Below are 12,836 nucleotides of genomic sequence, written 5' to 3' on the forward strand. Positions count from 1 at the left end.
GTCCAGCAGAACTTGACTTTAAGTTTGAAATAGGTTTTCAAAATGGCGGCCGTGGCGGCCATATTGGATTTCTGATCGACCCGAAAAATAACAACACTTTGTCAGGACCATGAGGCGATCATTCCTACCAACTTTCAGTTTAATCGGCCCAGCAGAACTTGACTTTAAGTTTGAAATGTAAAATGTTAACGGACGACGGACGACGACGGACGAAAACGGATAGCAATAGGTCACTTGAGCTAAAGCTCAGGTGACCTAAAAATTCTGTAAAATCATTTATTGCCCTGGGTTATCAGAACAGGATTAGCTGGCAAACAGTTATGACCATCACCAAGGCATTATTTACAATATGACTTTGTAATGCCAAATCTAGTTGTTAATGATAGAAATTCATGTTTTAGATTTATACACTATAACACTGATGACTTGTTGCAGATAATGCTTGTTGGCAAAATGTGATATGTATTGTTGCTGACATTCGTTTTTCACTCATACATGTACTTGTTTATTTGATGTAAAGATAGAAAGATAGATGTCCCATATGTCTCTCAAATTTAGCCCAAAGATTCCATGTGCACTTTTACTCTCAATATACAACCAAAACATCAACTTACCTTATACATATGTACTTCTGGATGCAAATTAATCAATTATATTTTATGACCTAATCCAAACACCTTCTGTTAACCTTACCTTGTCACAATAGGATCAGCAGCATGGTTTGGTCCCCAGCGACCTAAACACCCACGACCTTTCACTCCTGTGCGTCCTATTGGATTTCTGAAAACAACCATTTATAATCACATTAGCACTGTAACAAAATCTGCGGCCAGCTGCAATACTATCAAACTATATACAGTAGGCACACCTTTAATGCAATTTAACAATGAACTGAAGAATCAATCCAAGTAATAATAAGAAAAATTGAAACATTAAATGTGGACATAAAGATAATCAAAGAAATTCCATTTTTATGGTTTAGAATAAATACTTACGAGACTATTATAACTGTTTTGTTTAACAGCACAATGATGGAAAATTCGGTAAACCAAATTGGCAAAATGTCCACATACCTTGGAAGATTGTCCTCTATACGATACGGTCCCATGTGGCTGACTCGACTCACATTATTCTGAACAGCATTCCACTTAATATCAGCTTTCGTTGTTCTACATTCCATGTAAAAAGAAAAGATCAATAACATTTTCCGATCAAAGGTGTGGAAGGATGGTCTAAAGCTATCAATGTAGCATTGTGACTTTCTGGACATTACTAATACATGTACGATATATATATAACACCGACAGGTCAGCAAGGACCCTGCTGTGTGGCTCGTTATATGTATCCTCCATAATCATCATGCAGAAGCCCAACAGGGATCATTCATCTTGGATTTTAGAATACAATGTATAAGTAATGATGTTAAACATGTATATGTAGTTCAACAAGTACAATGAACTTTTAACAACGAGTAAGGTAATCAGACCGACAGAACTGAAGCTAACCAAATGGTCACAGCCAATTAGAAACTGTAACAACCATTTGAATTAATGATCGAGATACTGTGTGATGTAATAGGTACTCGTTCTGTTTGTAGATTATCCTCAAAGTAATAAATATCACTTAGTATGAACAAAATCATACCTTTAGAACCAACATTATAGCCATTTATGTCTCGGCCAATCAGAAGTGACAAACTATTGACAGTGACCATCTTGGAATTTGATGTCTTTGTAATATCAAGTCATTCACAGGATATATTCACGAAATGCGTTTTACCACAAAATTGAAAAGTAGCCGGTCAGAAAGGAAAACACAATGTTTAACTATTTCTAACATTATATCCCTGAATGCCCTGGGCATTCATGAAACTGTTCTCATGCTGAAGCATAGATTTTGTGCTCAAATTGACTTTCTTACATGTACACCTCACTTGCATCATGTCAAACAACCAAATAAGTCAAATGTAATGATTTAAAACAGTATTTGGCTTTAAGTCTCTTCAAATTTTTCCGAAATAATTGAAAAAAACAAAAAATCATTATTAATTTATAATTATAAACGGAACAAGAAATTCAGCTTGAGCACAAAATCTTTGCTTGAGCATGAGAACCGTTTCAAGAATACCAGCCCTGGTTTATTTTTAGTAACAGTGACCTGGACCTTTACTTTACTATCAGGAACTTTTGAAACCCATGTTGTACATTTGAAGATAACTATGTATCAGCATGTGACATTTCAGCAATTTCATACATAGGAATTCGGAGATAATCCCTGGAAACAAAAAGTGTGAACTGAGAGACTGAGGGACGACAATCTGGTGCTACACCATAACTCACTGGCATATGTGACAGGTGGACTATATAGTAAACTTTTTCTATTAAAAAGCTCAGAAAGTTGTGACCGGTCCTCTAACTTTTCACTTTTGATCATGGATTTCAACCCCAGACGTCGTGGTGAAAGTCGAGTGCGCTATCCTGATTACCCATTAAAACTGTTAGATGTTGGGCTAACAGAGACTTTCTGGCTTGAATTATTTTTAGCGAATATTGTCGCTTGGTAGGTGCAAGATCTACTCCCAAATGTTCATACTACAAAAATCTTTTATTTTTCATTGTTTTATACATACATTAAGATCGTTGTTGGATGTGAATTTTTAGATGGAATAAACGATGACATTTTTTTCTGGTATACTTACAGTAGATCTGGGTCTGCCCAGACAGGACCTTTTAATACACCCTCAGACGTGTAAACCACTGGGGTGTAGTCAGGATACTCTACATTCCATTTCACATATTTGTCTTCTACCTTAAATCTTTTCATCTGTGTTCTGGGATAAATTTCACATCTCGCTTTTTCGTGAAGCCGTTCTAAGAAACTGTCTACCCGTTGTATCTTGGCATGTTTGGCACATTCCCCTTCTGCCGTCATTTTGGCTATTGCTGGTTTGGCTAATCTTGTAGCTCTGCTTCCCATACAATGCCTCTGTGAGGTAAACAAACAAATACAATTACATATATGTGGGTAAAAAGCATACAACAACATATGTGTTTGGATGAAATACAAGAAAGTGATGTCGCTAGATCTGTTGGTTAGAAATATGTAAAGGCAGTCATTGTGTGGTAAAAAAACTGTCTAATGGGAGTAAAATTCTGTGTGTGGCAAAACACGAAGAATTACGTCTCTGTCTCTGGTAGTTAAAAAAGTGCATGTATGTGATTGGTAAAACAAGTATGTGTGGTTAAAAAGGGGTCCTAAATGTGGTAAAAAGCAATGTCTCATTGTGGTTAAAAACCATGTCTCTGTTGGGTAAAAGATAAACAATGTCTCCATGGGATTAAATATGTCTCAGTTTGATTATAAACAAGAGGCACAGAGGGCCTGTATCGCTCACCTGTTTCTTTTGTTACATGAAACTGACAGGTAACTTCAAATTTGTTAACTAGAACAAAATTTGAAATTTTAATATTTTAACGTTGACCTTTGACTCTGGCTAGCACTTAAAGTTGAGGATATTGTTGTTTGAAGTTTTTAACATGATTGACCTTGAAACTAGGTCAAGGTCATTCTAATGAGAAAACTTTATAGCACTCCATCCCAGGTACCTACTGGCAAAATATCATGACACTAGGTCCTACAGTTCTTTAGAAGAAGTCGTTCAAAAGAAAAGTTAAGGGACGCATGATGGACGCTGTAGTACGGCATAAAAAGGCTATATTCACAGGGGTAATCCTGATACTCGCTATTTTGCTTACGTCATAGTAATACTCGCTGTTTGGATTACGTCGGAGCAAAAAGTTAGTTTTGTGCCAAATACGGCTTACAGCAGAAAAAAAAATCTCCCACTATTTGAAGATTGTTGTAGCGAAATACAAGATTACGTAAATATAATGATGTGATATAAGCAACAAAGTTGAAACAATGATAACAAAAAAGCTTGAAGGTATAGATACTATCACATACACGTGTCATATTAGATTTAATACTTCAATTATGAATATTCTGAGGTAATACACAAACCAACGTGTGTTTGATATGAAGATGAATAAAACGATTCCCTGTGTCAATGAAATGGAGTAAATAGCTACAATAATACTATTATTATTAAATAAGAAAGTCAATTTTCAACATTCTATTTGTTCCTATGTGATGCTGTTTGACCGAGAAAATATCCTAAAATTTGTTAAATCATTGATTTTCATTTAGTTAACATATGATTGTTTGATCATAATCTGTATCATACAGGGTCGTAATCCGTATCAGCATACATACCAACTGCATATTTTGATATAAATATATCGCTAAAACTTGTTTTTAGTTCAGACTTTTCAATGTTGTTTTGTTGATGGGTCATTGACCAAGACATGTGTTGTGTAAAAGTAATCTAATTAAATAGTTATTGCATTAAAATCTCCACAAAGCTGTTTGTAAACTGATGTTCGTATATATATGATTATTTACTCAAAACCTGAGTGAATGAGTGAATTCAATCTAAAAATTTAAATATTGATATAGCAGCTTAAGACATACTTGTAGCATTTAGACTGAGTTACAATTGGCAAGTTTTCAGTATTTATATACAAGAAAGCGCAAAAATACCTCTCACGTTCTTCCATCATGGGAGCTTTTTACTCTGCCGTAAGCCGTATTCGGCGCAAAACTAACTTTTTACTCCGACGTAATCCAAACAATAGCGACTATCAGGATTACCCCCATGATATGATATACCTGTATGCAGTCTTGAAATATGACATACAGTATACAGGGTACATGCATGTTTAGTGCTAGGAATATGAATGGTTAATGAGGTCACTGACTCACATGTACAATGTACACTGATAAAGAGCAAATTAAAAGGTACTTTGTTATACATAGCCAAATTGTGTAATAATAATTCAAGAATTGCTATAAAGCCTGAACTTTGAGATTGCAGGCCACATGCATGTCACTTCTTTGATATGAAATATTATTGTAATAATTGACACATGGCTTAATTAATCTCTGAAACTAATAATATATTTCAGGTAAAACATACAAACACTTCTCATTTCCTTCCTTCCAAATGGAGCCCTTCATGAACATGTGTAAACCTGGCATTGTTGTCCTATTGACTTAGTACTTGTGTACATTACATTACATCATATTGACCATGAACGACGTTAGAAAGGCAGCAGTTCAATAAGTTTATTATAGTGAGAGTACAATCAAATGATGCTGAATAAATATAAGGGAAATTGATTTTCTTTACAATCCAATCTCAACATGTCTGATAGCATTTTCACTGAAGAGTAGTACCTAAATGCATGAAACAAAATATCTCTATGGCCAATTTTGATTTCTATATTATATCTTTTATTCTGAAAATCCCAACACACTTTCAACAGCTGGGAGTATTGAACAAAATGAACCGCAATGTACAACAGAATGTACATCATTGTACAATAAAGACCAACCTATCTATAACAGAACAACACTAGTACTGTACAAGGGTATGTAACATGGATACAACACGTACAGTGCAACATTGACATGTACAATACAGGGTACATAATATTTATAACAGTGCAACATGCGTACAGTGTATAAGATTATATACAAAAAGAAATGATAAAAAAGATGAATGTAAATTATTGCAAAACGTGATTATTTAAAAAAACAAGTAAATAAACTACAAAAGCAAACTGTAAACTTAGATTCTACCACAACAACATGTTTTGGGGTTTCTGTAGGGACCTCAACTTTGCGAGCCAAGGGTGTTCAATACGATACTCTCCTATTGTGAATAGGAGAGTATCGAACTGAACACCCTTGGCTCGCGAAGTTGTAGGGACCTATGCTGAAGGCAGTGGTGGAAATGATCATGACCCATAATGTAGGAAATGCCTTGATGAAGATTGTATTGGACACAAATTGATGTACAGACTTTACCTTTAAGTACAGATCGCCAAAGTATTTGTGCCTACTATCCATGCATGCATTCCTCACCTGAAACACAGTGTATCATGCAGTGACCTATAACACCTAAAGAGGACAAAAAATCTCGCTTTCAATAATTCTTTTTAATTACATTTTTTGGGGGGTTAAAATAATGATAAAATTATTCCTTGAAAATCTTTTTGAATGATCAATATTTTCCAGTTAAAATGGACAATTAAACAACAATTTCTTCTGATTTTGTTATTGTTTCAAGACAAACAATGTTTCGTTTTAAAAGAAAAATTGCAATTTCTTTCATCACAATTTGAATGAACAAATGACTATTTAAAACAATAATGAATTCCTGAAATTTAAACCATTTGAAAATATATGAAAATTACATTATCAATTACTTTTACTTTACTTAAAAAAACAAAAAAACAAGCAAAGATACCAGTTATGTTAGAAAATGAAAGGTGTATTAATGTATGAACTCCACAGATGATACACAGCGTGCAGGAAGTCACAGCAAGCAATAACAGAAAACAGAACTTCAACGAAGTGCAGCACCAAAGATACCTGTTATCATCATCACATTCTTCTGTTAAACAGCTGGGTAACTGGTGCAAAACACACTAATGCTATGTTAAACAAATTGTTACAAGAATTGGTAATTTTTACTAGTTCATGGACTAATATGCAACACTGTCAAATGGATACATTAAATGGATGACTTAGTTAAGCAAATGATACATTGCATACCCCGGTACTTGGTAGATGTGCAAAAGACCAGATTGATCAGCCAATAAACCTGTCAACATGGATGTTACATCCTGTATCTGATCAGACAACTGACACTTTCCTGGAGGATATATTATAGATGTATTTGTTGATCTAATTGTATGAATATAATCCTACACAAGATCTGTGTAGTCATCAGCCCTAATCCTGTACATCTACATGTATACAATACAGAATTCTGTATCTCAATAAGCAGTAATCCCTCTGATCTGTGATCACTATCTGATTTATTTATTGTCCATTCAGTTGTTTGTTTGGATGTTCAAATCCATAAGTATATGATAATTAATTTAAAAAATCCCAGCACACTTTAATAGTGACTGCATGACCTGTCGACACATGAAAACACCACACGTAGAAAACACACGACGACAATACAGACACCACAGATGGACAACACATAGTCGAGGACACCTCTACGTACTCTACATGTAGCTAATACAGTCAGTGGCATAGCATACATGTATGCTTGTATGCTCAAGCAAACACTGAAATTTTCCAGATATTTTTATCATATCTTTTCAATAATAACTTTTTTGTGATTAATTTGGAACGCTCGTATCTATCAGAAAAAAAGGAAAGAATAAAAAAAATCTTCTTGAAAATGTGTTATGTCTATACAAAATGAAAAATCTTGAAAGGTTCATGTAACTCAAAAACTACTAAGTGAAGTATAAAATTTGAAACAATATTTCTTCTAGGGCCTAGTAGATTACTTTTTTTTCTCCTCCTCCCCTCCCCTCCCCTACACACCTCGAATGCTTGACCCCCTGTGAGCATTCACTCCGAAAAATTATTTGCTACGCTTCAGACAGTACATGTGTATATTTATAATGACCATTACGTAAAGTGTTTAATGGTTAATTATACTTACAGCTTATTGCTAAAAGGATTTAAATTTATTCCAAATCTATTCTCAAACTTATAATTTGATTAGAGGACATTGAAGAAATCATCTTTTTTGTTTTACCCGATATTTTCATCCTTTTGTTATTGTTATGACTGCTGTGGAGCACATATACTGTTTGTCTTGTGTATATGTATACATTAAGGTCTTAAACAAGGAACAGGTCACTATGGAATTCGGCAACTTGTATATCTACAATTTGCTAAAATAGAAGATGTGTAAGTATATACTGTAAATATTGACTTATCTACCTGTGGCTATATCTGATACACAGTACAGGTTGTACCAATAGTGTGAACCATCTATATATTGCTACTAACAATTCATCATCATCGTCTAATCTACCAAAATTGTATGTCAAGTATTTGCTCTTGTACTGGCAAAATACACATCATAAACGATCCCAGATATATATATGTATCATCATATAAGCATGTCCAGCACCCGTGTACTATATACAGATTATGGTCGTTCAGATTATATACTAGTTTCTGATTCTAATTATATAGCTTAGCTAAAGAGTTCAGTCATGAAGTCACCAATGACGCCGGGAGTCATGGAGGGGATCCCATCCGGAGTGGGGTGGCTATGGGGGTGCTAGGGGGTTTAAAGAAGATTTGAACGCCCTTGCATTAATAAGGTACCGTTCACATATGCACTGTTAGTAGTACACGATCACTGCAAACCAATAATTAGCTAGGCACAAGTTATCTTGTGCCCGAGGATTAGAACACCTGTCATCATCATGCGATGTACTTCAGGGTTAGGCGTAGACAGGGGCCAAAATGCACGGAGAGTAAATTGAACAAAGATGTCATTCCAAATATCGATATACTAATTAAGGTTGCAACTGCTCACCCTCTTTTCATGGGAACTAGCTGGAGAAAGAATGTATACTGCCAGAACCAGTACAAACAGGAACGCCACTCTCGACACACACCCGATATATGACGTCTAAGTACTTCCGGTTAACAGGTGCGCGCTGAGATGTAATATGAATAATACACGCGTCGCAAACCAAGGCTCATATAAATGTTATCAATATGATTTACGACAACGTATGTATTATTCAGGGTCATAGTAACGAAGAAATAAAATATTGTTTATTGGTTGTTAGCTTCTTGGACTTTTTTTTATGTAGATGAGGTTGTACAGTTTTATATACGAAAAGGAGATAATATGTTTTTTCAGGAACTGAAATTTTGATGCAAATAATGCTAAACGTGTGGATAACATGCGTCGCGTAACGACGGATTGAGCACTGAGTACACTAATTGTGTAATTTTAATAATGAAAGTTTAAAAAATTCAATCTAACTGAAAAAGACAACATTAAGACATAGATCATTACATTGTTAAGGAGTATTTTACATCTGGATCAATCTGCAAATGTTAATAAATAAATAAAAGAATAGTTAGCGAAAAGCATCATCGAAAACATCGGGCCAAATAATAAAATCATCCATACCAGGAGATTGGTTTGGTTTGGTCAGAGACGTATAATACATTATACGTCTCTGGTTTGGTTTAGTATTGTTTAACGTCCTATCAACAGCTATGGCAGGACAGCCATACCAGGAGAAATAAATAAATAAAATTACTTCGTATGACAGGACCCCATTTTTGAGAATTCATATTTCAGTGCAGATCTACAATTGTATATATATATATATATATATATATATATACACGCATGTATTCAAGACTGTGTTACCAGAGCCCTTGGTATTTGAAAATAAAATAAAACTCCATTTTTTTCTCGATTAAATAATCAGTGATATTATAAATAAAAGAGAATCAGCATCACAAAAACATAAAAACATAATTAAAATACTTAAATGTTTATTGATATACATAGGCATGAATGTCACAATAGTGACTATCTTTTCAAGGCACGATGCAGCCTCAATGAACAAAACAATACCTGATTATGTGAATGTGTTATATATCAAGCTTTAATTGGTAGGCAGTTTCAACTAATGTCTTATAAATATCACAAACATACGTGTTCGTCACGTTATAGTCAAATGTCAGCATAAAGTGACACAAGCGAAAGCGTTCTTCCAGAAACCTTCCTATATACAGTGTATATATATACATGCAATTCAGTGGCGTAGCATACATGTATGCTCAAACACACACTGAAATGTTCAAGAAGATTTTTTTATCATATATTTTGATTAATTTCTATTTTTTTATGAATAATATAGACCGTTCGTATCAATCGTAAAACGGAAATAAAATAAAAAGATCTTCTTGAACATTTTAGTCCGACGGAACATATTATACCGTGTTCATTTCAAGGCCTTTTTCAGCAAGTAAAATTGTTACTTGTTAATACACGGGAGATTACTTTTAGGGTCTAGTGGAATTTTCCCCGGCTATGTAAGCATACACTTCCAAAAATTATTTGCTATGCTACTGTGTTGATTCCCTATCCCACAGGGACACAATAGTGCGTCACGACTTTTCATTCCCTATCCCACAGTTTTTGTAATTTCATGCGTAAATCATTTGTATTTTTTTATAATTAATAACATCAAATAAAAAACATTTGCGGAAGTAATCAACCAAAGGCTATAAATATACCAAAAATAAATGTTTTAGTTAAAATATAAGGTATTGAAGTAACCAGCGCTTATACCAGAGACGTATATATACCAGAGTGTTATATACGTCTCTGCGTATACCCATCATATTTATCACATGTGGGTTTGAAAAGCCCTCTCGCTGATAACCCATTTTTCAGCCACTGGGTCATTTTAGTGTCGATCACAGGGATTGCAATGTGAAATATTTAAAAACGAGGCGGGAAATAACGCGGCTTGCGATCGGTGTCTGATTCGATTTCATTTGTAAGCGCACTACTGCTGAGACAAATCAGAAATGTGAACTCTGACCCGTATAGAAATGAGTGAATACGCACGTGGGGGTAATTTATAGATGTTTGTGAAAGAGCACTCGGTGATCTGTAAATAAACGCGAATTGCGCGACTTGACGACGGTCAGTGTTTAACATAAAGGAGAAAAACATCGGCGTCTATTTTTAGCTCAGGGAGAAAACCCTTTCCCAAACTACAGTGATCAGAGAGGATGGTTCTTTGCATGTAGCGACCTACGTAAAGGAAAATGTACCGTCAGTACCTGTATCAGCTGTCACGTTTATCAGGTGCTAACAACACAGGTGTTGAAATAAGTGACAGGTAAGTTTGAAGACACAATACATGTACTCGGAGCACGACTGTTGGCGCTAATATCAGGTCCAGTACACTCTGCCGATTGAGCTATATAGCTGTAAAGACCTATAATAACTCTATTGACCTATCTGGATTAAGTCTTATGAGCTATTTTCAAGTGATTTTCTTTTTTAAGGAAAACGAAACAAAGTCGCTTTTAAAAGAAGATCGTATCATGAGGTTGATAACAAAAGACATCAAATATAAGTATTCTTTTAAAAAAATAATGACGCAAAAAAATCGGAAATTTTACATTTATCACGGACTTAGATCTATTCTAATTCCGTGCATTTATGAAAAATGAAAATAAACATGTAACTGTATGCTTTTTGTAGTCAACATTACCATAAACTTTATTGTTTTATGCGACTTTGATTTAATTTAATGAAAATTGAAATCTGAGAGATTATAGCTCAATACAGCTATAATCTATATCGTGTCTGGCATCATTACATGTAATTGCCTTTGAATAATCTTTATGCTTGACTAATAACTTGCAAGCAAGTCACTTAACTATTTTGCTTTATGTATATACATGCATGTATGGTAAACTATATATATACATATTATTAGCAACCAATATTTCAATTTGCTTGTGCTTCTCTAATTGCTTAACTTTTTGTGTCTTGCTTGTGTTCATTTTTTATTTTTATTTATTACATACTTAATTATTGATTTTTTTTTCATGTTTATGTGCTATTTGTTATGATTGTTGTGTCTGCTCTTGATAAATCTTCTTGTTTTTTCTCTCGGGTTTTCATAAGGTATCTAACTCCATGTTATATTTGTCATTGGATACTTATATTTAAAAATAAATCTTTTCGTCTTAATTGTGATAATAGAACCTACCGTATACTTATAATATTTGCTTTATTTCTTGAAATTCAGCCAACTTTTGCTCACTAATAGCATTATTTGTATATGTATAGATTACCTCTCTGAATAGGTTATCTCCCTTACACCACTGATAATCTGTAACTATTCATTATTTTTCTTCTTATACATGTAACTTTAGGTTACTAGTATATGAATAAATCTTAAAATATAACATGATTGTCTCAAATGATTGATTTCATGTTCTGTCTGTATATAAATATTTGTATATATGTATTTAAAATAATTAATTTGTTTATCTGCTTCAATTGATTTTTTTCTTTTTTCTTTGAATTATACACTTGTAGTTGAACATGTTACACTGAACTCAAGAAACTACTGTTATTAATTGTGTTGATAATACTTAAGTTCAGTATACCACTCCCTATGAAATTATATTTAAAATATCAAATTGATGCTTTCCACATTCTGAGAATATTATTTTTCATCAGTCCCTACTGTTATTTCTTTCCTCAAGTCTCTACTTATTTATTTATTTATTGTTATTTATTTTTATTTTTTCATTTTTTGGTGTGTTAGTAGTTTGTAAGTATGTTTGTGTGTGATTGTAAGCTATACTATAGATCTTCCTCTATTACTGCCTGTAATACCAATATGATATCACTACATGTATACTCAAGATATTTTATACATTCTGTTTGTTATAAAACTTCTACTTCTGATGTCTGGAAATATTCACTCTAATCCAGGTCGCTCATCAATCAGTATTAATCAAAGAAACTACTATAATGATTTATCAATAATGCACTTAAATGTTAGGTCTCTTCGGAACAAGGTTGATCTTATAGATACTGAATTCACTGACTATGACATCCTATGTCTTACTGAAACTCACCTGAATAATGAAATAACTGAATCTGATTTGCAAATTAACTCACATCCCAACTCATATCGTAGAGACAGACAATCACAACACGGTGGTGGTATTATGATATATACTAAAAACAACCTCTTAATAAATCACAGAACTGATCTTGAAACTGAAGACATAGAACTTGTCATCCTAGAAATTAACACTTCTAACAAAAAAATACTTCTCTGCTGTCTTTATAGACCTCCTAATACAAAAGTAGATTACTGGAA

General features: G+C 33.7%; 2 protein-coding genes across 3 annotated transcripts in view; one reads left to right on the forward strand and one right to left on the reverse strand.

The window, feature by feature from the left end:
• The window catches only part of LOC110454081 (ADP-ribose pyrophosphatase, mitochondrial-like), a 21,470-nt gene extending 12,854 nt beyond the window's left edge, over positions 1-8,616 (reverse strand). The window contains exons 1-5 of one of the 2 annotated variants that reach the window (XM_021503468.1): positions 8,483-8,616; positions 5,929-5,985; positions 2,699-2,985; positions 1,074-1,169; positions 694-780 (exon numbers count right to left, since the gene is read on the reverse strand). In XM_021503468.1, the coding sequence (XP_021359143.1) occupies positions 694-780; positions 1,074-1,169; positions 2,699-2,985; positions 5,929-5,970 (512 nt within the window). In that variant the 5' untranslated portion in view covers positions 5,971-5,985; positions 8,483-8,616. The remainder of the gene's footprint in view (positions 1-693; positions 781-1,073; positions 1,170-2,698; positions 2,986-5,928; positions 5,986-8,482) is intronic. The other variant, XM_021503540.1, reaches the window with a different exon arrangement.
• Positions 8,617-10,718: 2,102 nt separating this feature from the next.
• The window catches only part of LOC110452623 (NACHT domain- and WD repeat-containing protein 1-like), a gene marked incomplete at its 3' end in the record, with an annotated part of 42,399 nt that continues 40,281 nt past the window's right edge, over positions 10,719-12,836 (forward strand). The window contains exon 1 of the mRNA XM_021501294.1: positions 10,719-10,826. Coding sequence (XP_021356969.1) covers positions 10,753-10,826 — 74 coding nt within the window. The remainder of the gene's footprint in view (positions 10,827-12,836) is intronic.

Source organism: Mizuhopecten yessoensis, unplaced genomic scaffold (assembly GCF_002113885.1).
Source record: "Mizuhopecten yessoensis strain PY_sf001 unplaced genomic scaffold, ASM211388v2 scaffold83, whole genome shotgun sequence".
In the NCBI taxonomy this organism is placed as follows: domain Eukaryota; kingdom Metazoa; phylum Mollusca; class Bivalvia; order Pectinida; family Pectinidae; genus Mizuhopecten; species Mizuhopecten yessoensis.